The sequence below is a fragment of the Scardinius erythrophthalmus genome (assembly GCF_964197995.2).
Source record: "Scardinius erythrophthalmus genome assembly, chromosome: 9".
NCBI classification, from domain to species: domain Eukaryota; kingdom Metazoa; phylum Chordata; class Actinopteri; order Cypriniformes; family Leuciscidae; genus Scardinius; species Scardinius erythrophthalmus.
This window is the reverse complement of record NC_138229.1, coordinates 22,721,572-22,749,335: the sequence shown is the minus strand read 5'-3', so window position 1 is coordinate 22,749,335 and position 27,764 is coordinate 22,721,572. Positions and strand designations below refer to the sequence as shown.

The following is a 27,764-nucleotide window of genomic DNA, read 5'->3' as shown; positions in this document are numbered from 1 at the left end:
AAAGGATAGGAGTGATATGTGCAGATTCTTTATTATATGTAAGGGCTCGAGCAGCAGAGCTTTGCACCATTTGAAGGCGATGTATAGCTTTGGTGGGTAAGCCGCTATATAAGGAGTTACAGTAGTCCAATCTGGAGGTTATAAAAGCGTGGATAACAGTTTCAGCATTTCCAAAGTTAAGAGAGGGGGCGTATAAGAACAATATTCCTCAAGTGGAAGTAGCATGATTTAACAATCTGACCAATGTGTGAGTGAAAACATAACGAGGAGTAGAACAAAACTCCCAGATTCCGCACAGTTTTTGAAGGCCTAATCTGGACATCATCAATATCAAAAAAAATGTCATGCTGGGGTGATTTAGGGCCAATCAACAGGATTTCAGTTTTCCCAGCATTAAGCTGTAAGAGGTTATCAGACATCCATGTTTTAAGTTCCTGAAGGCAAGAGATAACAGAAATGGGTGGACAAACTGAGTTGGGTTTAACTATGAAATAAATTTGAATATCATCAGCGTAACTATGAAAGTTGAGACCATGCCGTCTGATGATCTGTCCTAGTGGCAACACATAAATGAGAAATAAAAGAGGACCAAGTACAGAACCTTGAGGTACACCATGAGAAATAGTGACGGTACGGGATCGCTTCTCACCCTTCCTAACAAATTGCTGTCTATCCGATAGATGTGAAGTTAACCACTGAAGAGCAGCACCAGTGATACCTATTGCAGACAGTCGAGAAAGAAGTGTAGAGTGGCACACTGTGTCAAATGCTGCACTGAGATCAAGAAGAACCAGGATACTATGGGCACCAGAATCAGAAATCACCAAATAATTTAGCACTTTTAAAAGTGCTGTTTCTGTTCTGTGGTAGGGACGAAAACCAGATTGAAGCGGTTCAAAAAGATGATGTTTCTCTAGGTTTTATTCAAATTAAATTATAAAAGCACAAGAGTGGGTAAAAAAAAAACGTATAGTATATCAATTTATTTGGACCAGGCATTTCACAGCTGTTACATGTTCTGAAAAACCTAAAAAAAAAAAAATCTTTACAGATTGTACAATTTATAGCATTTAGTATATCAACTATAAGAAATAAGCCTTGCCATTATATATATAAAAAATCTAATTTGGACCAGCATTTGTAACTAAAGGCAGATCACATATGTACAGCTATGCTAAAATTCAGAAAATGAGGATAATATATAATTTTGTCAGTGAAGTGACTGGAACAAAGCAATTTTTCCCTCGGGTATAGTCAGCAATGTTTTACATCAAACTGCAACACCCTGTATACAGAATTCAAAATTTAAAGGAGTTCCTGGTGTTTTTGACTATTTCTAAATTCAATTGTGTATTTTTTTTTTCTTCAGGTTATTAACAGATACTGAATTGTAATTATCACAGATCAAACTAATGTTTCATTGACATCAGTTTACCAGAGTTTACATAACATCACATACAAGTTAAAATGTAGAAGACATTATTAATGTCACACTGCACTTCATAATCAAATAGAACCTGCCACATTGTTTTGAAAAAGTAATTCAAATAACTGAACAAAAGCATTCAATATGTATAATAGTAAGAATGAAAACAATTATATTTTCACAATCATAAATATAAATCCATAAACAAGAATTAATTTTACAAAATCATTTGGGAAGGGAAAAACGTACACAACCATCTGTTATTCCATGTTATGGAACCACTGCAGCAAAGTCTATCTATGGTCAATAAATACTGAATAGAATTAACAACATAATATAATTTACACATTTTATTGCTGGGGCTGAACTGATTAATTACTGAATTGAATTTTGCTTGCCTGTAAAGTATTGAGTCGGACCAATTTAAAGCAAAAACTTTGGAGCAGAACATTAAGAAATAGTGCATAGATAACTGTACCAGAAACATGATTTAGAACGAGATTTTCAAAACGAGTAAGATTTAAACTAGACGCTTCATTGCTAAAAATCATATTATGGATTTTGAGAGGTAGAACTGGGGGATAAAATATTTCTACATGTAACTTTTTGCAAAGTCACATTGTTAAGCAATTTACGTGGACAGTTTCGCAACCCATTTTCCTCAACCAACTCCATTCCCACCCACAAAAACAAACCAAAACTGAAAGATAGCCATTCCATTTAATAATAGTGCATACTAGCTAGTAACTACATATGTTTGTGATGAATTTCAGTAGGATCTTCCCTTAGAGATGGTTGTTTAATCTCCAGGGCTCGTCTGATGATACAGCAGTCCAGTCCGTTTGAACCAGCAGAAAAAAAGGATGCAGATTTAAATCGCCAGCACCCTTTATTGACTCATGAGGAACATACCCCATTCAGTTTCATAATGTCATAAGTTATTAAATTAGAAATATTGTCAACATTTACATCAAAATTATTTGGTGGTATAATGTTACTCCAAAGCAAACAGTTTGTACGCCGAGAACATACAAACAAAACTATAATTAAGCTGAAAACTTTTCAAATGAAGCCAGCAAAACATACAAATGTTAACTTTGATACAAATAACTGTTAATTCCTACTAAGCCAGCGCCTTGCAAACCCACACGTACTTAAGAATTCATTTTGTTCACTTTAATGCATTAGTAGCTTTCAAGTCAAGATGATGCTAGAAAAGAACTGATGCTAAATCCCTAAGCACTGGTTTCATTTTCATAAAAATGACTACAAAGGGCTGACCGATGTTAATGCCTGCAAGATTTGATAAGGTGAACAAGGTTCGAGATGTCTTCTAATTGATGCAATAAAAGTACCAACTAAAAAAACCCTGCTACCGGCTATAAAGTCTTGATTATGATGGCAATCTGTTAATTTAGGGGTAACCAAACTGAGACGAGTGCAAAATTCAACTCATTCAAGTCTCATAAGTCTTAAATTACACTGACATTACTCATCTTTTCTCAATCAGTCTGCATAGGAGGCATGTCGAAAAATAGCCCAAAACCATATTACCTCTATGACAAAGCAATTCTGGACTTCAGTCCTGATAAAACAGAGATTGAGCTGAAGGATGAAAGGAGTTTACATGCATCGAAGCATTTTGTCCTTCACCACAGTGCCTAGAGAAAGATGTGCAAGATTCATCACAAACTTCGCATTAAAGTCATTATCAAGTGTAGCAGAATGAGATGCTGCTTTCTGCAGTCGGATGAAAAGGAAACACGTCCTGGACGAAGATGAAGTTGCGGGTTAGACCACGCCAGTCTTCCATCAAAATCCTAATAAAAATGACAAACCTTGTCTATATAACATCAGGCACTTGAGGATGGAGGTTTTTGACACCCGTAGGATATTTTCTCAATTTAGAATTCATCTATTTTCTTCTGGAGATATTTGAGTATGGAGTCCATGCCCTGAGGAGAGCCCCAGACCCTCTTAAGTGCCTCACATTCCCTCTCGTTGGCCTGCTCCAGGGCGGCCCGGTTAATGTTCCTCACCAGTGCTTTGGACTCGCGCAGAACCTTCAGTGTTTCCGGCAGCATCACCATGACAAAATAACATGAGGGGAACAAAATAAGGAAGAAAAGGAAAAGAAAGCACATGACTTATGGATGTGGATGCATTGTGAATTTGTAAAGAAGTCCACTGTTATCGCAACTGCATTTCAACACAAAATACATAAATGTTCCTCATGACGTACTAATGATTCAAAATCCTCACACGTCTCAGAAAGGTTTAAAAGACTGTAAAAACAGCAGAAGGATCACAAACTTATTTCCAATTTATTCTAGAAAGACTGTGAAGATTAAATGTACATGATCTAAAATGAGACACCATAAAAGCAAAAAAGAATAAAAATAAAAACGAAAGGTTGAAGGGAATATGTGAATGTATGCTTTGAGAAAATGTGACAGGAAAAAACAAAACAAATGAAAAGATGACTTACAACTGAATTACAAGATACTAGCTCCTTAATGCGAACCATGACTTCCTGTGTGAAGGTCCCTGGCCACAGAACCTGGGACACGAGTCCTTTGGCACAAGCTTCCTGAGCAGTCAACTTCCTCCCGCTCAGTAGCATTTCGTTAGCCTATAGTGACAGGAGAGAGAAAAGGAATCAGAATGAAGAGACAATGAGAAAATGCACCCGTGTCACCTTATTTAGTAGTATTTTATTAGACATTTCAAACTTAATTCTTATGTTTAGAATTGTGTGATATTCCTTAAAAATAATGTCTTAATAAATTGTATATTTATTGTTATTACTTTGAGAAGAAGTACTATATTGAGTTTCTGTGTGTATCTAGGGTTGCAAAGGGGCGGAAAATTTCCGGTAAATTTCCGGAAAGTTTCCGGTAAATTTCCATGGGAAGTTAAGCTGGGGAATTTTGGAAATATTCATTACCACGGCAACCGCTTGCGCGTCCACTCTGAAAGTAACTGTACACATAAGAGACGGATAGATACATTATTTAAGGTTATTTCTATTCGTTAGAATATTGATGAACTTGTTGTCAAGTAAGCCCCGTTGCGAGCATGTGCGTCTCTCTAAACTTTCAGTGTGCTGCACTGCTCTAGTTGACTTCTGCGCCTTCCCCCCCGAAAATATCACGTTAATTTTGAAAACGTAATTCCTTTTGTGGATCCTCTTGGTCTTTCTTCATGTTTCTTTGACAAATATCAGTGTCTCAGTCTCACACACGCTGCACGCGAGTTAACCACGCCTACTTATTTACATGTTGCGGTATACATGGAATAAAAAAATCTGTTACGCTGGATATTTTCTTCCGCGGTAACGATATATACCGTCATACCGCCCAGCCCTACTTATGTGGTAAATAAAGTTATGCTAGCTTATTTAGCATCTAACTTATCAGCTTGCTATCTACTAGATGAATACATTTGTATGTGATATTTGCAATTTAAACATTTAATAAATATATTTCCCTATAATATCATCAAAACTTACTTCACTTTGTTTAGTCCACAGGCTCAAATGTGTGCCTTCAATAGTCTTGTGCTTTGGGCTTCTGCACATGTGATAGAGGCATGCACAGTGCCAGTGGGGGGTGTGGTCTCAATAGCCATGCAGTGTGCTATGTGCATGTGGTTGAGGAATGGCATGGATATTCAAGTGTATTTGAATGGCATCTGTTTGTTTTAGTCAAGATTATGCTAAAGTATACTTTCCTCAACTATATTTAAGTTCTCTATAAGAGCCAACCTTCAACTTTGAAAATTCCCAGTTTATTCCCGTTTATTCCCATAAATTCCTGTAAATTCCCTTAAATTCCCATTAATTCCCATGGAAAGTTTCCATCTTTGAAAATTCCCAGAATTTTGCAACCCTATGTGTATCTGACGATTTTATCAAGTGAAATGGTGAAGAGGGAAGAGACTCAAGAGCTGCTCTGGTAATTAATGTTCATGTGGAGTGACGGCAGACGCTGAAAACACACGTGCTTGAGTAAGTGTAGTGGATGAATTGCGGAAATCAAAAGTAATGTAAATTGCCAATATAAATGCACAATTATTTGCCATGCCAATAAAGCACATTAAAACTAAAGCAAAGCAGAAGGTAAATTTACAGAACCAAAGAGAATGATGGGCCAGCAGAAAACTTCAGAAAAACATAAATAAATATCTGAAATAGAATTTAATGTTAACACTAACTATTCTCCTCACACAGTATAAATGTGTTTTTATTATAAAAGGGAAAATTTACATCTTCACCCTTTATTCAAATATTTGTAAAAATGTGTTAATGGTTTTATAATCATATTACTGTAGTTGTGCTTGGAGTCAATTGTTATAAATGTGATAAACGCAATGAAACCTACCAAATTGTGCCATACATAAATTATGAACATGTAAAAACAAGAGAAAACCAACAAAAATTTGATGATTGTAACTCCTGCGAGGACTTCAGATGACGCAAACTCTGAATCAACATGCACCAATGCAAAAATGTTCTATATATCCTAATAATTTGTTAACAACATGTATTCATTACTTCAATGAGATCATTGTTTCGGTTTTAAAATAATATGCTGTTAAATTACTGCATGATTGTATATGTACATTTCTGAAATACATAACTTGGACAATGTCACCTCTGATAATAGATCACTCTAAATTGCATATTCTGTAAAGCTGCTTTGAAATGATATGTATTGTGGAAAGCGCAAAAGAAAGATTTATTAACTGATTATGATGTAGTCAATGTACACTTTTTCCTTTGAGCTTTTTGTTTTTCTATGCATTTTTTTATTTGCATAGTAAAATAAAAGCTTTAGCTGTAGTTTGCCTTATTTTGGCAAATAATTTTCAGATAAATACCTTAACTAAGGTTATTTCAAAGATATAAAATATTTTCCATTACACACACCATTGTATGCATATATATGTGTGTGTGTTTAATAGCAAAATGAAATAAAGCCAAGTGATTTCAAAATATTAGGGGTTTCTTGGATAGTTCACAATGTACTTATATTATAAATGACAGGTAAAAAGCCTTAAAGGGTTAATTCACCCAAAAATGAAAATTCTGTCAGTAATTACTCACCCTCATGTTGTTCCAACCCCGTAAGACTTTCGTTCATCTTCGGAACACAAATAAAGATATTTTTGATGAAATCTGAGAGCTGGCTCAGTCCTCCACAGGCTTATGGACACCTTAACTTGCTGGCCCAGAAAATGTATTAAACTGCGTAGCGCGTCTGTGTTGCACGTCACCACGCATCACACACATGACCAGCATCGCCCAATAGTGAGCCTACGTGGTGACGTGCAACACAGACGCGCTGCGCAAAAACACTACGTAAACTAACTCGAGGCACAGAGAGAGAAGGAAATGAAAAGTGGAATAAAGTCGTTATTTTTGTTTGTTTTTGCGCACAAAAAGTATTCTCGTCGCTTTATAAACTTAAGATTGAGCCACTGGAGTCACTTGGACTATATTAACGATGTCTTTAATACATTTTCTGGGCCAGCAAGTTATAGTGTCCATAAACCTGTGGAGGAGTGAGACAGCTCTCAGATTTAATCAAAAATATCTTAATTTGTGTTCCGAAGATGAACGAAAGTCTTACGGGGTTGGGACAACATGAGGGTGAGTAATTACTGACAGAATTTTCATTTTTGGGTGAACTAACCCTTTAAATGAGTCTTTCATCCAGACCCACACTATCGATGTACTGACCGAAGCTACTCCCATGATGAGAGGGAATGTTACAGATGAGCAGGCGTCTGGAGTTTGGCCAAAGATTGTGTAAGGAGTCTGGAACCAAGCTTTCTCATTGGCCCAGATTACATCACACAGGGGCAAGATGGACGCTCCAAGCCCAATAGCAGGCCCATTCACGGCGGCAATGATGGGCTTCTTGAACTGGATGAATGTGTTGACGAAAGTCCTGAAGACAACAGAAAACACATTGCCTTATCTATAGCTACTATTACAAAACAGTTCACCAAAATATGATAAAATACCTGTTCAAATATTTATATTCTCATAATTTTAACCTGATTGTCTCCGCCATTTTGATGCTTTCTTTTTTCCTATCATCTGTGAGCCGTCTAATAAAGTAGATGAAGTCGAGGCCAAAGCAGAAGACGTTTCCCACGGCGCTCAGTAGAACAAGTTTACTGTCATCAGCTGCAGCTGTGGCCATGGCACTCTGAACCTCCTTCATTACCTGAAACCCATTTGAGTAAAGCTTTATTTTTATTACAGTACGAGTAATTTCTAGTTACAACAAGCCAACGTCAAAATGTGGCTAGATGTGTCAAAACTAAATCACTTCCATTATATTCACCCTTCTGCTAGACAATCTGAAAAATACTTTATATGTTTTCTGTATGGTGTCAAACATTTTTTATTTCTACTGTCATACCACCCAGTCCTAATTCAGAGGATGAGGTATCAGATGATAATAAGCAATGAGTTAAATGTAAGGATACTTAAAGGGTTAGTTCACCCAAAAATGAAAATTCTGTCAGTAATTACTCACCCTCATGTTGTTCCAACCGCGTAAGACCTTTGTTCATCTTCGGAACATAAATTAAGATATTTTTGATTAAATCTGAGCGCTGTCTCACTCCTCCATAGGCTTTCAGAGGGACCGAAACTTGCTGGCCCAGAAAAGTTATTAAAGAGATCGTTAATATAGTCCAAGTGACTACAGTGGCTCAATCTTAAGTTTATCAAGCGACGAGAATACTTTTTGTGTGCAAAAACAAACAAAAATAACGACTTTATTCCACTATTCATTTCCTTCTCTCTGGGCCTCTAGTTGGTTCACATAGTGTTTTTGCGCAGCGCGTCTGTGTACACGTCACCACGTAGGCTCACAATTGGCCGAAGCGGGTCATGTGTGTGATGCGTGATGACGTGCAACACAGACGGGCAGCGCAAAAACACTACGAGGCCCAGAGAGAAGGAAATGAATAGTGGAATAAAGTTGTGATTTTTGTTTGTTTTTGCGCACAAAAAGTATTCTCGTCGCTTGATATACTTAGGATTAAGCCACTGTAGTCACTTGGACTATTGAACGATCTCTTTAATAACTTTTCTGGGCCAGCAAGTTTCGGTCCCTCTGAAAGCCTATGGAGGAGTGAGACAACTCTCAGATTTAATCAAAAATATCTTAATTTGTGTTCCGAAGATGAACGAAGGTCTTACGCGGTTGGAACAACATGAGGGTGAGTAATTACTGACAGAATTTTCATTTTGGGGTGAACTAACCCTTTAAAAATAGTCAAATTAGCGGGGGTTATTTCTTACATGCAACTTTAATATAAAATGTGATATATTTGGACTCACGTCAGGATTCAGTGAGTTGTTCTCAGAGGTCTTTGTAGAAAACAGAATATGTGTAAAGCCATCTTGTTTCTTAACTACAATGTCCCTGTAGCGGTAAGCACTCTCAGTTTGACGAACACTGAAGCGCAGTCGTTTGTCGAAAGTCGCACTGTCCCCAAAGCGCCTTTTGCCTGTCAACCCTGAACTGCCCATCACTCCTGCGGCACCACTCTGTGTAATGGCCGTTCCGTTTGCCGACGAGGCTTCCATGAAGGTTGTCACTCCTATGAAACGACAACAAAAGCAAAAATGTATAAATAAAAATTATATAAATAAATCATATAAAAAAAAAAATGATTTTTTTTTATTTTATATATATATATATATATATATATATATATATATATATATATATATATATATATATATATATATATATATATATTATTATTTTTTTTATTACATCTATTCAGCAAGTAACGGCATTTTCCATTCAATGGTAAAAACATTTGTAATGTAACATTTGTTGGACTTTGAACATAAAATAATCCTGGAAAAAATGTATCACAATTTCCACAAAAAATATTAAACAGCACAACTGTTTTCAATGTTTCTTGGGCACCAAATCAACATATCAGAATGATTTCTGAAGGATCATGTGAAAGTGAAGACTGGAGTATTGATGCTGAAAATTCAGATTTGTCATTGCAGTAATAAAATCCATTTTAAAATATATTTATATAAAATTATATAAATAATCCCCTCCTTGAACTGCCACCTTACCGTGGTGGAGGGGTTTGAGTACCCGAATGAACCTAGGAGCTATGTTGTCTGGGGCTATATGCCCCTGGTAGGGTCTCCCAAGGCAAACAGGTCCTAGGCGACGGGTCAGACTAAGAGCGGTTCAAAACCCCCTATGATGCCCAAAAAAAGGAGGACCGTGACGTCGCCCGGTATGGCGCAGCCGGGGCCCCACCCTGGAGCCAGGCCCGGGGTTGGGGCTCGTATGCGAGCGCCTGGTGGTCGGGCCTCCCCCCATGGGGTCCGGCCGGGCTCAGCCCGAAGGAGTGACGTGGGGCCACCCTCCCGTGGACCCACCACCTGCAGGAGGGACCGTAAGGGGCCGGTGCTAAGTGGATCGGGCGGCAGTCGAAGGCGGGAGCCTAGACAACCCGATCCCTGGACGTGGAATCTAGCTCTAGGGACATGGAATGTCACCTCTCTGGCGGGGAAGGAGCCTGAGCTTGTGCATGAGGTTCAGAGATTCCGACTAGAGATAGTTGGGATCACCTCCACGCACGGCTTGGGCTCTGGAACCACACTCCTCGAGAGAGGATGGACTCTTCACCACTCTGGAGTTGCCCATGGTGAGAGGCGGCGGGCTGGTGTGGGTTTGCTTATAGCTCCCCAGCTCAGCCGCCATGTGTTGGAGTTCACCCCGGTGAACGAGAGGGTCGCTTCCCTACGCCTTCGGGTCGGGGATAGGTCTCTCACTGTCGTTTGTGCTTACGGGCCGAACGGCAGTGCAGAGTACCCGGCCTTCTTGGAGTCTCTGGGAGGGGTGCTGGAAAGTGCTCCGACTGGGGACTCCATCGTTTTACTGGGGGACTTCAACGCCCACGTGGGCAGCGACAGTGACACCTGGAGGGGCGTGATTGGGAGGAACGGCCCCCCTGATCTGAACCCGAGTGGTGTTCTGTTATTGGACTTCTGTGCTAGTTACAGCTTGTCCATAACGAACACCATGTTCAAGCATAAGGGTGTCCATCAGTGCACATGGCACCAGGACACCCTAGGCCGGAGGTCGATGATCGACTTTGTGGTCGTTTCATCCGACCTCCGGCCGTATGTCTTGGACACTCGGGCGAAGAGAGGGGCGGAGCTGTCAACTGATCACCACCTGGTGGTGAGTTGGATCCGATGGCGGGGGAGGAAGCTGGACAGACTCGGCAGACCCAAACGTACTGTGAGGGTCTGTTGGGAACGTTTGGCCGAATCTCCTGTCAGAGAGATCTTCAACTCCCACCTCCGGCAGAGCTTCGACCAGATCCCGAGGGAGTCTGGAGATATTGAGTCCGAGTGGACCATGTTCTCCACCTCCATTGTCAACGCGGCCACTCGGAGCTGTGGCCGTAAGGTCTCCGGTGCCTGTCGAGGCGGCAATCCCCGAACCCGGTGGTGGACACCGGAAGTAAGGGATGCCGTCAAGCTGAAGAAGGAGTCCTATCGGGCCTGGCTGGCTTGTGGGACTCCTGAGGCAGCTGATGGGTACCGACGGGCCAAGCGGACTGCAGCCCGGGTGGTTGTGGAGGCAAAAACTCGGGCCTGGGAGGAGTTCGGTGAGGCCATGGAGAAGGACTATCGGTCGGCCTCGAAGAGATTCTGGCAAACCGTACGGCGCCTCAGGAGGGTGAAGCAGTGCCCTACCAACGCTGTTTACAGTGGAGGTGGGCAGCTGTTGACCTCGACTGGGGATATCACCGGACGGTGGAAGGAATACTTCGAGGATCTCCTCAATCCCGCCGTCACGTCTTCCATTGAGGAAGCAGAGGCTGAGGGCTCGGAGGCGGACTCATCCATCACCCAAGCTGAAGTCACCGAGGTAGTCAAGAAACTCCTCGGTGGCAAGGCACCGGGGGTGGATGAGATCCGCCCTGAGTACCTCAAGTCTCTGGATGTTGTGGGGCTGTCTTGGCTGACACGCCTCTGCAACATCGCGTGGCGGTTGGGGACAGTACCTTTGGACTGGCAGACCGGGGTGGTGGTCCCTCTTTTCAAGAAGGGGGATCGGAGGGTGTGCTCAAACTATAGGGGGATCACACTTCTCAGCCTCCCTGGGAAAGTCTATGCCAGGGTACTGGAGAGGAGAATCCGGCCGATAGTAGAACCTCGGATTCAGGAGGAACAGTGTGGTTTTCGTCCCGGTCGTGGAACACTGGACCAGCTCTATACCCTCTACAGGGTGCTGGAGGGCTCATGGGAGTTTGCCCAACCAATCTACATGTGCTTTGTGGATTTGGAGAAGGCATTCGACTGTGTCCCTCGCGGCGGCCTGTGGAGGGTGCTCCGGGAGTATGGGGTCCGGGGCCCTTTGCTAAGGGCTATCCGGTCCCTGTACGACCGGAGCAGGAGCTTGGTTCGTATTGCCAGCAGTAAGTCAGACTTGTTCCCGGTGCGTGTTGGACTCCGGCAGGGCTGCCCTTTGTCGCCGGTTCTGTTCATAATTTTTATGGACAGAATTTCTAGGCACAGCCAGGGGCCGGAGGGGGTCGGGTTTGGGGACCACACGATTTCATCTCTGCTCTTTGCGGATGATGTTGTCGTGTTGGCCTCATCAGACCAGGACCTCCAGCATGCACTGGGACGGTTTGCAGCCGAGTGTGAAGCGGCTGGGATGAAAATCAGCACCTCCAAGTCCGAGGCCATGGTTCTCAGTCGGAAAAGGGTGGCTTGCTCGCTTCAGGTTGGTGGAGAGCTCCTGCCTCATGTGGAGGAGTTCAAGTATCTTGGGGTCTTGTTCACGAGTGAGGGAAGGATGGAACGGGAGATTGACAGGCGGATCGGTGCAGCTTCTGCAGTAATGCGGTCCCTGTACCGGTCTGTCGTGGTAAAGAAGGAGCTGAGCCGCAAGGCGAAGCTCTCGATTTACCAGTCAATCTACGTTCCTACTCTCACCTATGGTCATGAGCTGTGGGTCATGACCGAAAGGACAAGATCCCGGATACAAGCGGCCGAAATGAGCTTTCTCCGCAGGGTGGCTGGGCGATCCCTTAGAGATAGGGTGAGAAGCTCGGTCACTCGGGAGGAGCTCAGATTAGAGCCGCTGCTCCTCCACATCGAGAGGGGTCAGTTGAGGTGGCTCGGGCATCTTTTCCGGATGCCTCCTGGACGCCTTCCCGGGAAGGTGTTCCGGGCATGTCCCACCGGGAGGAGACCCCGGGGAAGACCTAGGACACGCTGGAGAGACTATGTCTCCCGGCTGGCCTGGGAACGCCTCGGTGTCCCCCCGGAAGAGCTGGAGGAAGTGTCTAGGGAGAGGGAAGTCTGGGCATCCCTGCTTAGACTGCTGCCCCCGCGACCCGGCCCCGGATAAGCGGTAGAAGATGGATGGATGGATATATAAATAATATATATATAAATATCTAAAATTATTTAACACATTTTTAATAATATTTTACAATATTACTCTTTTTACTGCATGCTGATTGATAAAATAAATTCATTCTTGGTGAATGAAAGACTTCTTTCAAAAACATTTGAAAAATCTTACCGACCCCAACCCTTTGAACGGTAGTAGACTTTGAGTGGATACACCACTATGGGTGAAAACATGGTACAATAGTTATGGCCTGAAATTAATGAATTGTGGTGCACGTCATCTGCATATGAAAAGGGCGCACAAGTATCAACACAAATTATTACAATCATTACCACTCAGACCTACTGTTATATTGCATTAAGTGGCATAAATATCAGGATGTGATTATTTTCTTCTGTTATACAAAGATCCCAACATGAGAGTAAAATAAATACCATCGTAACAAAGTTATTTTCGTCATGATATTCGCCACAAGATCAGCATCGTCATAAATGAGTATACAGCTTTTGAATCCACTCCAGGAGGTGCCCTCAAAAATCATTTGAAGTTCTGTAGCAACACATTTGCTGTAATTTATCAAGTGCTTGATTATTACTGTTCATATTGTTGCTCCATGACTGGAAACACATAATACAAATCAAATTATATGAGTATGACTTAAACACACAAAAACTCAGAACTAAAGCTCTCTCTCTTAAACCTCTTAAGAATTTAATGTTCTCAATGTAAGTTAAGCCGACTGTACCTTTCCCGTTTAATGTGCGGACAGCAGCTGGGGTAATGGGAATCTGTGGTGGCGGAAGGGCCGTTTGCGTCCTGGGCCTCGTGCCCATACGAGCTCGCTCCTCTCCTGGCACACGCACAGCTCCGGTGGGTTTCTCCAGCAAGGCCACTTCAGGGGGCACAGCATCAGGCTCTTGGTCTCCCTGCTCCAGACTGTGTGCTGCCTCACTGGGAGACTCCTCGGTATCAGTTCGGCTGTTCATTGGGCTCTTTGGCACTAAGATTTTGATGCCAGATTTTGTTAGGTCCATACTACGGCGCAGTGCACTCATAGTGGGTGCAGCTGTTGGCGCTGCCGTAGGGACCGTGTCAGTGAGTGTACCCGTGCTGCTCATGCCAGCCGAACGCTTATTCTTCTGCTGCTGTGCGTCGCTGTCGTTTGGTGAGTGTTGTGCTGGCTGAAGCCGTTTTGTGGAGGGTGTGCTTGAGGTCTGTGGAGAAGTCTTCACTGTGTTAGGATTCGCTGACGGCTGCTGAGGCCTGTTGATCTGTTTGCGGGCATTGATGTTAGTGTTGCCTCCGGCTGTGCTGGGAGAGCTCCGCGTGGAACGGAGTAAAGTTCCGTCTTTCTGCTTCTCGCTGTGTTGCCGATTAAACTCATGGATGAACTCGACGCAGCTGGACAGGTGACTCTCCGGCTCCCAGGTGTCTCCCTCAAAGCCATAGCCTCTCCAGCGGACCAGATACTCAGTCTTGCCCTTTTTGTTCTTGCGCTTGCCAACTACTCTCTCCACCTACAGAGGGACATGCAGATATAAATTTATGTTCAATAATAAAGTACTGGCAAGATTGAAAGACTAAAGAGTAAAAGAAACTGTTAGCTTGTTATGAAAGAAATTGCACTTTCTATACACTTTTTTTTACGCATTAGATCTCATGAGCCACGCATTTGACAACTGCATTTACTTACAGATTTGATTCTCGAAATGTTCTGTTCACACTGCGGCTTACAGTAGCGGCTTGAATACTTTCTGTATTGAACGAGCAACCAGTCACAAGCCTGTATTCTATTCTTGCATTTTCCATGAATATCACCTGTAACTATAGTAAAGTAAATATCAAAGACGTCCATACTGGAAATTATCAGTCAACACGCCGCAAGTTCATCAGTCAAATCTTAATTAACCGACAGCAGCTTTTATACCCGAGTGGAAAGCAAAGCATTTGAGTCACGCACAGACCACACAAATATGCAACTCCGTACTGTAAACCCTAATATTGTCATTACTAAAGCAATCAAGTTATCATAACTTACCATTACTTAAAACATCACTTTTTGGCATCATAAATTTAACTGACTCAATTGGCAGCCAAATCTTATGAACTAAAATGAAAGTGTTCAGAACTCAAAAATACAATTTATTAAAATTATTCGCTCTTTCTCAGTTAAATCTGATTAGTCATGCATGCACAAACCTAACTGAAGTTGGTAAATATTTGGTCTTTGGGAATTTCTGTTACGCAGCGAATTTATGTCTCATTGTATCCACTTGTCAGAGAAAGTGTTACCGGCAGTATGAACTGACAGCGATATCTATGGACTTTCCTGTTAATCAGCAAACCCAGCTAGTTCTTTTTATTGCTGGCATTTTTTAAATATCTAAATGATTAAATATCTAAAAATATCTAACGAAACCCATACAAAAGACTTTTTTTGTAAGAAAATTGAAGTGGGCGCTCAATTTCCCAGTCTAAACTCTGCAGGACAGTGGCCCTCTGGGACAGTTTGGACACCCCTGATTTAAAATATAAGACTGTTTATCGCCTTAAATTTGATCAAACTGAATTTAGGACTTTTTAAGGACCCTCTGAACTTGAATGAATGAACCAGGTCATGGAATTGTGATTAAATCATTGTTTCATCAGAGTTTCAGACTGGTTTTGTGAACCAATCAACCAATTCATTGAAAAGAATTAATAACAAATAGAACGAGTAAACTAATTTAAGACCTCTTGAAATGATAATTAGCTACTTCTCTCATGAAAACATCAGAGAGAGCTAAAACAGGTGCCGAGATTTTCAGTGAATAAAGTCTGTTCCTCACCCAAAGCCATCATAAGGGTTCAAAAGACTTTGAATTCAGCACAAAATATAAGTCTTAATTTATTTTGAAGCTGTCCCAAATTATGACAAAACTGACCCAAACTGACACTTGTCTAAAGAGTGTATTTTATCTTCCATGGGAAAAGACATTTAGGCTATATTTGAATTTGCGCTGCCAGAGAAAGTGAAAATAAAATCACCGGCTTGTGTGAAACGCGCTACAAATAAACCTGACGCGCCTTACCAAGTCTAATAACAAGCACAAACTGTGTTAAATAGAATTTGACGTGCATGCAAAAAGGTATCTGTCCTACAGCGTTTTTTATACTTTACCACAGTAAAGAATGCAAATATAATAGGCCTAACTAAAAGCGAACTGAAGGAAGAAACGTTTATAATACCCTGCAAAATGGGGGAGACGTGAGTGAAGATTCGGGAAAAGAAACAAGAGATCCCATGTCCACTTGTCCAGTGGAATAACTAATGGAATATTGTTATATTTGCTGATAATCGGGTAACCAGATCGCAGAACAGAACACCGCAGAACAGAACACAGAACACCAGAAAAGCCGACAAAGCTTAAATTTATGGGCTCACATACCTCTCTTTTTCAGCATGAATCCAGAGGTTTCCAAGGCTGCAATGTAACATTTAATTGCCAACCTATTATTTCTTTTGTAAACAAAGCATTGTGCTTCACTCTTAATATTCATGTAAATCAGCATTCATAAAAAAAAAAAAAAAAAAAAAAGTAGTGTTTCGGGCATACCGGCACAGCCCTAGTAAATTATGACAAGTGTCTTTTTACAGGGCTGCTGTCTCAGTCCAAGGCTATCCTTCCTGTTATGTTGCTGATGATACTACAGGAGTGATATTATGCAGTAAAAGTGAGACTATACGGGAATGAAGAGGAGCTTATAACTAGGAGATGTCATGAAAATAATCTGACTTTGAATGTCAACAAGACAAAAGGACTCTTTGTGAACTTCAAGAAACCCAGAGAGTGTGACTCCTCAATCAACACCAACGGCACAGGCCGCACAGCAGTGTAAAGTGCCAGCAGCTTCAGGTTCCTTGGCATGCAAATCTCTGCTGGCTTCGTTTGGTCTCACAACACTGTAGCACTGAACAAGGCACACAAACATATGTGCTTTCTTAGATAAGCAGAAAATAGCTTCACAACTTCTACTACAGCATCAGAAAAATTATCTGTTGTGTAGTGCCAAACACAACTGAGAAACCAAAAGGCTTTATAATGTACTCAATACAATAGTAAACCCAACTATTATCAAAGGCTCTTTCCATCCCACTTCAATAACTGAACTATGATATCATAGACCACGTGTCAAACTCTGCTCCTGCAGAGTCACTGTCCTCCGAAAAACCTGCCTAGAAGTTTCTAGTAATCCTAAAAACATTGATTAGTTGGATCAGGTGTTTAATTAGGTTTGAGCTAAACTCTGCAGGACAGTGGCCCTCCAGGAACTGAGCTTGACACCCCGTCATAGGGATTTTTACTGACATTTTTACTTTTTAAAATAGTTACATTTACACTTGGCCACATAAATGTGTCTCCGCAAAACAAATATAAAACGGATATAAATCTTCAATTCCTGCGCTATATACAAATTTGAGCACAAGTCAACGAAAGCAACAGATATGATCTGCATTTTATTTATCATCAGCTAATTTCAAGATCTCGAAAGCATTTCGGAGGGCATTAAACCTAGTCTTTTCACGATCGGACAGCAGCAGAGCAGCCTGCCTCAGCTTGTCAAAAATGCCTTTTTACTGTGATGGTGACAATAAACGTATAAACTAACATTGTGATAGAAGTATATAGAAATTAAAGTTAAGGATCCAATATCTTTCCGGAAATCCCGAAAAAAGTCCGTCGGTGCCTCAGAGACTACTTTGCTTAGAGAAGTGGTCAATCATGACGCCACACCCCAGTTTTTATAGAATCAAATAACTAACTAAAACCAAAATTATTAAAATAAAATAAAATGAACACTTGAACTTACATCGTGATAAAAACTAGGCCTACCTAAAATGACAGAAACAATCTTTGGAAAAATTTTGAAGTGTTTTTGATTGTTTAGTTTGTCTTGCGTCCCATTAGATTACATGGAGAGGACGGGGTTTTTGACCTATACTGCATCCAGCCACCTGGGGGCGATCAACATATTTTGGCTTCACCTTTCAGGACTTGTGTAGCACACTTGGATCAAACGTGGTTAACTCACTGTCAGTGAACAAAAAAACAAAAAATAGGCTACTCCAAACATTTTTCTAAATTAACTTAACTTAGACAGGTAACCTGAAGGTTGTGGGATCGATTCTACATACAGTCAGGAATGACTGAGGTGCCCTTGAACAAGGCACTAACACCCAATCGCTCCATGGGCGCCATTATGCCATAGCAAAAATGGCTGCCCACTGCTCCAGATGTGTGTTTCCCAGGGGGGTAGCGTTTCATATTATGTTGACGCTTCCCCGGGCGCCGCCATTGGCTATCAGACCATCACCTGCTGTTAGCATCCCATTGACTCCCATTCATTTTGGCATCACTTTGACAGAGAATAACTTTACGTCTGAGGCGTTTAAAGACTTCATTTGTCCATTATTTATTTCTAAAGAAACACGAAAATGTATAAAAGGCTCCATTACCTTGTATCTTACGTTATGGCCCCGTAGAAGCAGTTTTGTAAAAATAGGCTAACGATTACGTCATAACCATGCGACTCTCTGTTGCACAGTGGAGAAATTACCGTATGGACAGGAGGAGAAGCTCGCGGGCAATCGGGGGGACGTGGAGGCAAAATGGCAAAGTAATTAATCAGAATACTTTGCAAAAGTTTCTCCTGCTCTTATCTCATGGACACCTCCTACTCACACTCTCCGTCTCTGCAAGTTTCGGAAGGGAATGATTCAGATTTCGCTTGACACAGCTACTAGAAGACAGACGGGTTGCTCACGTCACATCTACGTCGTCAAGCTCAGTTTGAGGCTGCGCAGTGCGCTCGACCATCAGGAAGTTAGTGCTTCTAATTAACTTCACTTTCCTCCGTTGAATCCAATGGGGTCGCTGTGTCCAGTTTATATACTGTCTGTGGTGTTTCCATGGTTTGCAGTGTGAGTGAGTTCACTACTAAATACTCATAATGTGTGTGCACTAACTTGGATGGGTTAAATGGGTTCTGTTTTTTTAATTTTGTGAAACATTAGTAAACAGAGAGAGAAAAAAATACTTTACTTAGAGCAAGTTGTCTCGATTCAAACGAGCCCACACACAAAATAACGATGCGTAGATCATGAGAAAATCATCACGAGTGAAATGACATGCTGTTTGGCTAAAGCTATAGGACTTCTGGGATCCGACTGCATCACGATCATGTCACAGTGTTTTCCAATGTCATTTAAAAGTTCAACCAATGGAAACTGGATCTCGGGTATGGTGGGTAAGGACGATGTGTAGAGACCAATCAGACACTGTTTTACATCTGTAGTGCGCTTGGATTGGATCAATTGCTCAGATGGAAGATCATCACTCATCTACCAGGATCTTATTTATTGTTTCTTAATCTATGTAACTTTAATATTTTATGCTTTGTGGCATTTAAACATGCAAGTAGTTCTTATGTTCAGTAAAATGCTCAGATTATCTGTTTGGAGAGGTTTATTGACTTAGGCTACCATGTTTCCTAATGCCATTTCTTTTGATTGCTTTGAGATATCAACACAAAATTTGGCCCAGATGCAGTTCACATGATTGTTATTGTGAATGTGAACAAGCTCAAACTTGATTTGCATCAAAATTGCATAAATTTTTCTGGGGTTTTCTCAGCAGTGTTGTGACATTGTTGTATGCCACTTGAAATAACATGAAATCATTAAAAATGCCTTTATGGTATAAGGGGTTAACAGTGACAGTCAACAGAGAGCTAGAGCCTAAATGATTGGGATCAGGATTGGTATCGGCCGATCGCTATGACAAGAAATCGGTAGTCGGTATCGGCTGCAAAAATCCTGATCAGAGCATCCCTACTCTCCAGGACAATTGCCCTCCAGGAGCAGGATTGGAAACCCCTGGTTTACAGAGTAGAACAGAGCAGCTCTGCTCTGTTATTTGTTTTAATCAATAATGAAACACTTTCCAGTGCCATTCACGCTACAGCATAAGAAACATCAAGCTTGTGTCAAAGGCCAAACACTGGCCAATAGCTCAAATTCAGTTTTAAATGAAAGATTAAGATTGCTTTAAGAAAATTTTAACAACTTGCATTTCAGGGTTTGAACGTGTACTCGTGTATGAGAAAAAAACTGTACACATGACAGACGGCAAAATCGCAGGGAATGCTTGACGTGTACTAACAACTATACATTATTTGAGCATATTCTCTATGTTAGGATGTTGATATAGCAACTGTTCAAGTGTCTGTTCAAGTTTCATTCTTAATGTTTCTCCTTTTATCCAATATAAAAATTTAAACTATTGTCCATCATAACCGGTAGTAAAGCAAACCTATAAGCAAGCTAAATTGTTGCTAGTTTGACATGACATAGAAGAAAACGGAAAAGTTTTGGCGTGAACGGAAGAGTGTTGGCTATACAATACTCCCTCACCTCGCTCATCTTCTGAGTGGACATTTCTCTGAACCCGCCGCGAGTGACCGTGAAATGCATGCCAAATCTGAACTAAATTAAATGATTTTGTTTTCCTCTCCAGATATACTTTTTTTTTTAAATGTATTTATTTTAAAATGTAACATTAACATGACAGTAATTTAAACACAGCCTTTGTAAAAATATAAAAGCAAAACACTTTAAAAAAGTAAACGACTAGTATTTCCAAGTCGACTAGCAGCAGCAGCAGCGGTATAATCATAAAGTCTCGCACATCCTTGCCACAGTTAAAAGTCCTATTCCCCAAAGATTCAAGCTGCCCTGAGGAATTCAGCGTAGTGACAGAAACTGCTGCAGGGCTTTCACTTTTATCATACTTTATCATACTAGGTCTGACATCTTTTCAAGCATTATAATTCCAACTATTCTTCTGGCTTTATATTTAATTAAAGTTCTTATATACTTTAATAATTCTTATATACCATAAACCCATGCAAATGCAAATGTTGTCGTAAATAATATTAAAAAACTCAGTTTTAAAAACTGTTGTTACATTATTACCCCTTAGCAGATTTTGACTCGGCTCCCTTTTCCTTCCATAAGTCTGTAGTTCACATATGTTAATGTCACAAATATACTGTAACTCTTGTTCCTGTTCCTCTTGTACTCTTTATCACCACAGTGGACACATTTGTGATTTCTGTCCTAAATTTGATTCCTAAATCAGATTAATCTCTTAATTTCAGAAATCAGACAAACTTTAAGTTGGCATGAAAAGCCTAGCCAGAAAATTTGAAGAAGTTTTAAAAGCTTGAAGTTGGAAGGTTTTTAGTTTTAATTAGTTTAAGTTTTAGTTTAGAAGTTTTAAAAGTTTGAAGGTTTTCAGTTTAGAAATATTAGATAGAATGGCAGCTTAAATGAGTCTCAATGGATTAGAAATAGTACGTCGAATGGCAGCTAATGGAGTCTAATGGGCCGCTCCAACTGTAACAATTTCAATTTTGTTTGGAGTTAGAAAGAAAGAAAAAAAGGAAGTTTTAAAAGCTTGAAGTTTAAAGTAGTTTATAGAGATAGATAGATAGATAGATAGATAGATAGATAGATAGATAGATAGATAGATAGATAGATAGATAGATAGATAGATAGATAGATAGATAGATAGATAGATAGATAGATAGATAGGATATTTTAATATTTTCAAGTCAGTAAACTAATTAATAAGAAAAAGAAAGAAGATCAAGATTTGTTTTGGAATCAGATCGTGACTCGCAGAATCAGAATCGGATCGTGGGGTGCCTAAAGATTCCCACCCTTATAATATAATATATAATAAACAAAAATAATTAAATATACATTAATTCAGCACCAAGATGCCCTTGGGAAACACATACAGCTTTACTGATTAGGTTTATTCATCACAAGGGCAAAGTTCTCTAAGTCATGAGGGAGTCTATTTTCTGTAGTAATCAATATGTCTCAGACACTGTTAATAGAACAGAACAGTGAACAGCCAATTTGAGCATCCATGGTTCTGGAAGTGGGGCTTGGAGCGGCATTTAGATGAATATGTAAAAATGTGCTGCGTGCTTTCCTCTCAATAACAAAGTAAACATGCCAACGAAAAAAAAACAGCAGTTAAGAAAGCACCTGATCATAGTGGCGTGGATACGTTCACACAAGCTGTGCAATTCGACACTCCAGTCGTCACGCCACTTTTATTTAAATTGCACTTTATACAATAGATTGCTTAAAATCAAGCAGCTTTACAATATTAAACATGAAAAAACAGTGTCAGTGTCTCCTTCAATTAGAATTGGGCTATCTTAATTTTCTACTCAAGAGAGAGGTTCTCCAGTGTGTTCATGTTTTTTGAACGGAAGAAATGAACCGGAGAAGATTTCCACGTCAAGGAAGGTGGAGTCTCAGCACACACCTAGCCTACCTATTACGTCATCGCCAGTTCGCCACGGACCAATGATAGTACGAAGGTGTTTACCAGCCCTCTACAGTGAACTTTTCCAGAAGGTTCGCTAAGGAAAGCTGTTTCGAACTCCCGAAACGATCTCAAAATGAACTTGGTTTTGACCTGATTTTGTCTGAATTACGTCACATTAGTTTGTTTCTTCGATTTCGCTTGAAGTATATCGGGGCCTTATTACTTTAGGTGTATATTCTTTAGTGGAAATGTAGCAATTAAACAATTTGTTAAAAAATTTGCTTGAAATCACAAAGACTTTACACTTCTACATAAGAATACCATTGCTAAGTCTAACAACCTTATTGAAAAGAATATTGTTATTGCTAAAAACTGAGAAAATGAATGGAAAATTTACTTCCAGAACCTTTGCTTTCTATCACACTTTTCACATTTGTATTGAACCCCAAATATTCCTTTCATAAATAGGCATGAACAATTTTCCTGACTTTACAAGGCTGTTAGCAATATATCTTGGAAATAAGAAATGAAGATCTTGTTACCTCATCACTCATAAGGTTAAAAGAAGGTATAGGACGGAAGAGTAGACTAAACAGATTTTGTCCAACACCATCCCTTTCGTTTTATGATACAGTGGGAGTCAACATTTAGGGTGCAAATAAGTAAACATAAACTAGCCTATGTAATTGTACAGGTCTGCTGACCCAAGCCACAACAAAAAGCACCTATAGTTCGAAAAGACGTGTATATGGATCATGACTAACAGTTCTGGTATTGTCATCATCTGAATGGAGAGTATTATCTAGGTGTTTGAAAACGGTGACATTATTCATACGGGTCTTTATAAACTGGTCAAACATGTTTGAATGAATCTGTTCTCTTCATCACTCCTTTATATCTTCTTCACACCTTCATAAAGCTTTTGATCATATTATTGACGAATTCATCTCAATAAGCACATCAGTTCTAAACATATATGTAATGTTAGTCATTATATTCATTGGTCCAATTCTCAAAAGATAGGGGAAACATGGTGCAACTATATTTGACAATTCAAGCATTGATGTAAATACTTTAAGTATATTCATGCAGCATAAACATGAAGTATGTATTGATCTTTAAAAAAAAATAAAAAATCACCAATTTTAAACCCTGATATCAGATCTATAGATGAGAATAATGTCAGTCAGTCAGAATGTCAGTCCATCAAACAAGCCAGCAAGTGACACTAGACTTTCTAAATGCGAAATGATGCACCAATATTCTATTTACTATAATAATAATATCACCAACAACAAAACTTGAGAATGATCTAAGTGGAAAATGAGACCAAGCAAAGGCGATCATAACACACAACCCTGTTGGATTGCTAGGAGACAGGCAGGTTGAAAGCTCTACAAGCGAATTTAAATTCACAGGTCCTGCTGGACAGAAGTCGAAACTAAGTTCCCGCAGAGCTGAACACACCATAAAGGACCGAGTTCACTTTCAGCTGTCCCTGTTGTGTCCATCAAACCACACAGACCTCATGGTTAGCAGCTAGCTTGATGAAGTATCACTCTCCCAAAGTGCCCTTCCTTCCCTCCCCCGCCGCCTCATCCACTGCCTCCACCAGCATCTCTCCACACTAAACTCCACAAACTAACAACAAAGACGACACTGGCTCCATACTACTAGTTTAGTTTGCTAGCATGCAACCTTACCGGTGTAGCTTTAACTAGTATTGGAGTGGGTCAGTTGTTAAGACTGTTCGCTAGTGCAGTCCACACGAGCCTTGGGACGCGTCGTCAATATGTGAAACTACACACAAATATAATCGATTAACTGCGTCTAAACGGGCACGAACGGTAAAATCGCCGACATTCACCTCGTAGAGTTCCTCCGTGGCCATCATGTCACTATAATCTTCGACGTTGTGGCAATCCGTGAGGATTGTAGACACTTTTTCTCCTCCAGTTGCAGTTGTCTTTTTTGGCCTCTCCTCCTTTTTCAGTTGGTCGGGTGAGATGTGCTTGACCCGCACCGAGGATCTCTTTTCTGTTTAGTTCTCGCACTCAACGTCTATCCAACAACATTATAGTTAGAATAAAGCGTTTCACTCCCGATTAAGTCCAAACGAGCACTTTTGTCGGTCCAGGCGGCGATTTTCGAGAGTGTTACCGTAAACTAGTGTAGGCAGTGCTGATTACGCGCTCGCCTGCTCTCAGTTCTGCCACACAGGAAGTCTCAATCGAACGCAGATTAGAGTCGAGATGAGTTTGCACTGCCTGCAACACTTGATAGAGCTGTTTGTCGACGGTCATCGGTGTTTTGCAAATCTTTATCGGTGTAGATTTTTGAATGAAGGTCTTATGGAACATAACTGACGTAAGTTCGCAATAGTTTAAACAATAATCCATAGCTTTACGTGCCAGGTGACTTTAGCCCATGACTCAGTCTAAAACATTTCCATGAATGCCATGTTCCCCATGTGTCGTGTAGCCTACTTGAATGTTTTTTTAACTTTACAGAATCAGAGTATTTCGAATATTTTCTTCTCATTATTCGGCTTATCTGTTTAATAAAAGACATAATTAAAATATAAATATTATAGTCATTTTGCAAAATGGACTGCCCAAATAAAGATGGTAGCCTAATTGTTTTGCAATTTAGATAATGTCAAAATAGACGTTGAAACCTGCCAAAAAAAATGATCTGAACATTAAGTAAGGGATAATATACAGTCATCCATTTGTTATTTTGAAATAAACATGACAATTGGCCTCACTGTACATTATAGCTTATTATACACCTGTTCACAAATAAATAAATTAACATGAAATAATGCATTTTAGCTGAAATTATAATCGTTTATATTTATTGTATGAACTTATAGAGGTATGAACTTATAGAGGCATCATGAGCTAAGTTGATCATAGAGATTGGTGCCATACAATGCTTTTGAGAAATGCAGTCTTGGAGAGTCATCGTGGTCATTAAGAAGAAATATTTGAAACATCTCCTCTGACAGGAAATGTTCAGGAAAAAAAGTATTATAGAGAGCCATGCAATGTAAATGGCAATGTTTCCTTTGCACTTACATGTGCAAATGTGAGCTCCAAGAACTTTGTGAAGTACTGCCTGATCAGGATGAGTATTAATTTCCAAGGTTATTTCAAAAGACCTCATAAAAGACAGCAGATTTAAAACAAATGATGTATGATGAATCATCAGAAGGCCTATTACCATAAAAGGGATCCCATGAAGTAAAGTTATGATGTAGTATTTAGCAGATTAACATCCTCTGGCTAAACTAGGCTAATAGTCAACATGCTTACTGTTAAGATATTCAGAAAGCTTTCAAACAAAAATGGGAAATCATGCAGTTAGAATGAAAATACCAAATAATACATTTTAGATTTTGTTTCTTATATTAACCAAATGATCAACTCTCTGTCTTTGGTATATAAATCATTCACAAACATGTTATTTTTGCAGGTTTCCCAATCTTTACTGAAATGGGGGTTAAAGGGTTAGTTCACCCAAAAATGAAAATTACCCAATGATTAACTCACCCTCAAGCCATCCTAGGTGTATATGACATTCTGACATTTAGTCTGCCGGAAGCTAGTTATTTTAGTCAATAAAGTTTTAAATATGGATATTTTTCTTTCACAAACACATCACTTCACTTCAGAAGGCCTTTATTAACCCCCCTGAGCCTCATGGAGGACTTTTATCATGGATGGATGCACTTTGATGGACTTCAAAACATAAACGGCCATTCACTGCCATTATAAAGCTTGGAAGAGCCAGGACATTTTTTAATATAACTCTGATTGTATTCGTCTGAAAGAAGAATGTCATATACACCTAGGATGGCTTGAGGGTGAGTAAATCATGGGGTAATTTTCATTTTTGGGTGAACTAACCTTTTAATGGTGAATGGTCTTTTTAAATGGATTGGTGTTTTCCACTGAGGGGAGAATAGTTCAGCAGATGCCAAAGGAGAACAAGGAAGTAGGTGAAAGAGCAGAGCAGAGCAGAAATGTCGCAGCAAACTTTTCAATGGTCCCCTTCAATATTACTTAAAGGGGTGGTTGATTATTATTTCTCTTTTCTAACTTTAGTTAGTGTGTAATGTTGCTGTTTGAGCATAAACAACATCTGCAAATTTACGACGCTCAAAGTTCAAAGCAAAGGGAGATATTTTCTTTTAAAGAAATTGATTTTTAAAGACTACAACAAACGGATGGTATGGACTACACGACATTCCTCCCAGGTTAGTGATATCATCAATCCTAAAATTTACATAAACCCCGCCCCTGGAACACGATTTATAGATTATCAAGACAGAATATGCTAATCAATGACTAGAAGATAGCTACACATAAGGTACATAAATTCATCAACTAAACATTCAGAAATGTCCTGTTGCATTCTACATGTTGTCACTTCTTCTTGAGACTCTCCATCTTTGTCTGAATCCTATTTGAACATAAAAGGCTAAAAGTTTTTTTGAAATTTTCAGTGCATGTCTGTGTGAAGTAATCGAAGCTGCTAAGGTCAAGAGCTCTTGAAGCTCCGCCCCCTGTGCTGGGAGCAGCTGCAGCTCATTTGCATTTAAAGGGACTGACACAAAAGGCGTTTTTGCTCACCCTCAAAAAGTGACAACTTTAACATGCTATATAAAAATATCTGTGTACTTTTATAAGATGTACAAATATCTGTACATCTTGTGAAAAGGGCATTATCCCACCCCTTTAACTTTGACTAAAGTTTGGTGGTACTGCTGTGGTTCAGCTAAAGTACATGCCTTGTATGGGATGCATTGTTTCAGCATTGAGTCCCACCAGGACTGGGATTGGTTAGTTTTAAATCTGTAGGAGCTTTTCTTCCAATTTCTTCCACTTTAAGGATCACTGCCACAAGGGCCCCCAATCACCTCCAGAACAGGTTTTAACTCTTGTCTATGTTGTAGTCTGACATTGTAAGTCTTTATCTGTGTCGTTTACTGTATGTTTTGCCTCAGTTTTGTTTCCAGCTAATGGCAAAATTTGCCTTTGTGCCTTGCCTTAGTTTCAGTCTCTGACAGCAGGGGTTTACTCCAGGGGTGTCGAATCCTGCAGAGTTTACCATAATTTCGAGATGACAACACATGACGTTCTACTCTGAGCTGTTCTCATCCTCAGAATGTTTTTCTATGGCAACACTATCAATGCTTAAATGAATCTGCAGTGGCCAGGTGGTACAGCGGTCACGGTACAAGAGCTCACAGAAAATTCTCAGCTTACAGGTTGTAATTACGAGTTCTGAGGACGTAAATGTTTTTTGCAAGTTGAAATCTCATAATTATGGTAATTACGACAAGCTGTGAATGCACCTTTTAGCTCCAACCACAATTAAACACACCTGAACCAACTAATCAAGGTTTTTAGGCATACTAGGGCTGCGTTCCAGTCCACTTTTAGACACGCACTTGCGAACTTCCCTAAGCACTTCCCCTCGGGGGAATCCCTGCCGCCATTT

The 27,764-nt window shown here is 40.2% G+C and overlaps 1 protein-coding gene across 1 annotated transcript; it reads right to left on the bottom strand.

Annotated features, from left to right (window-relative positions):
• Positions 1-904: 904 nt before the first annotated feature.
• cdyl (chromodomain protein, Y-like) lies at positions 905-24,735 on the bottom strand. The gene is made up of 7 exons (XM_081373719.1): positions 24,124-24,735; positions 13,613-14,384; positions 8,790-9,052; positions 7,490-7,662; positions 7,170-7,380; positions 3,915-4,058; positions 905-3,489 (listed from the first exon to the last, which is right to left on the bottom strand). The coding sequence occupies exons 1-7, from the start codon at positions 24,148-24,150 to the stop codon at positions 3,331-3,333; spliced, it is 1,749 nt and encodes a 582-aa protein (XP_081229845.1). The 5' UTR covers positions 24,151-24,735; the 3' UTR covers positions 905-3,330.
• Positions 24,736-27,764: the final 3,029 nt, after the last annotated feature.

What these genes read in the sequence shown, in the direction of transcription:
- cdyl (XM_081373719.1), bottom strand. Translation starts at nt 24,150, where the DNA reads ATGATGGCCACGGAGGAACTCTACGAG. An exon ending in ACAACTCACTGAATCCTGAC is followed by an intron (nt 7,663 to 8,789) that starts GTGAGTCCAAAT and finishes AATGGGTTTCAG; the next exon opens with GTAATGAAGGAGGTTCAGAG. An exon ending in TAGTATCTTGTAATTCAGTT is followed by an intron (nt 3,490 to 3,914) that starts GTAAGTCATCTT and finishes GAAACACTGAAG; the next exon opens with GTTCTGCGCGAGTCCAAAGC.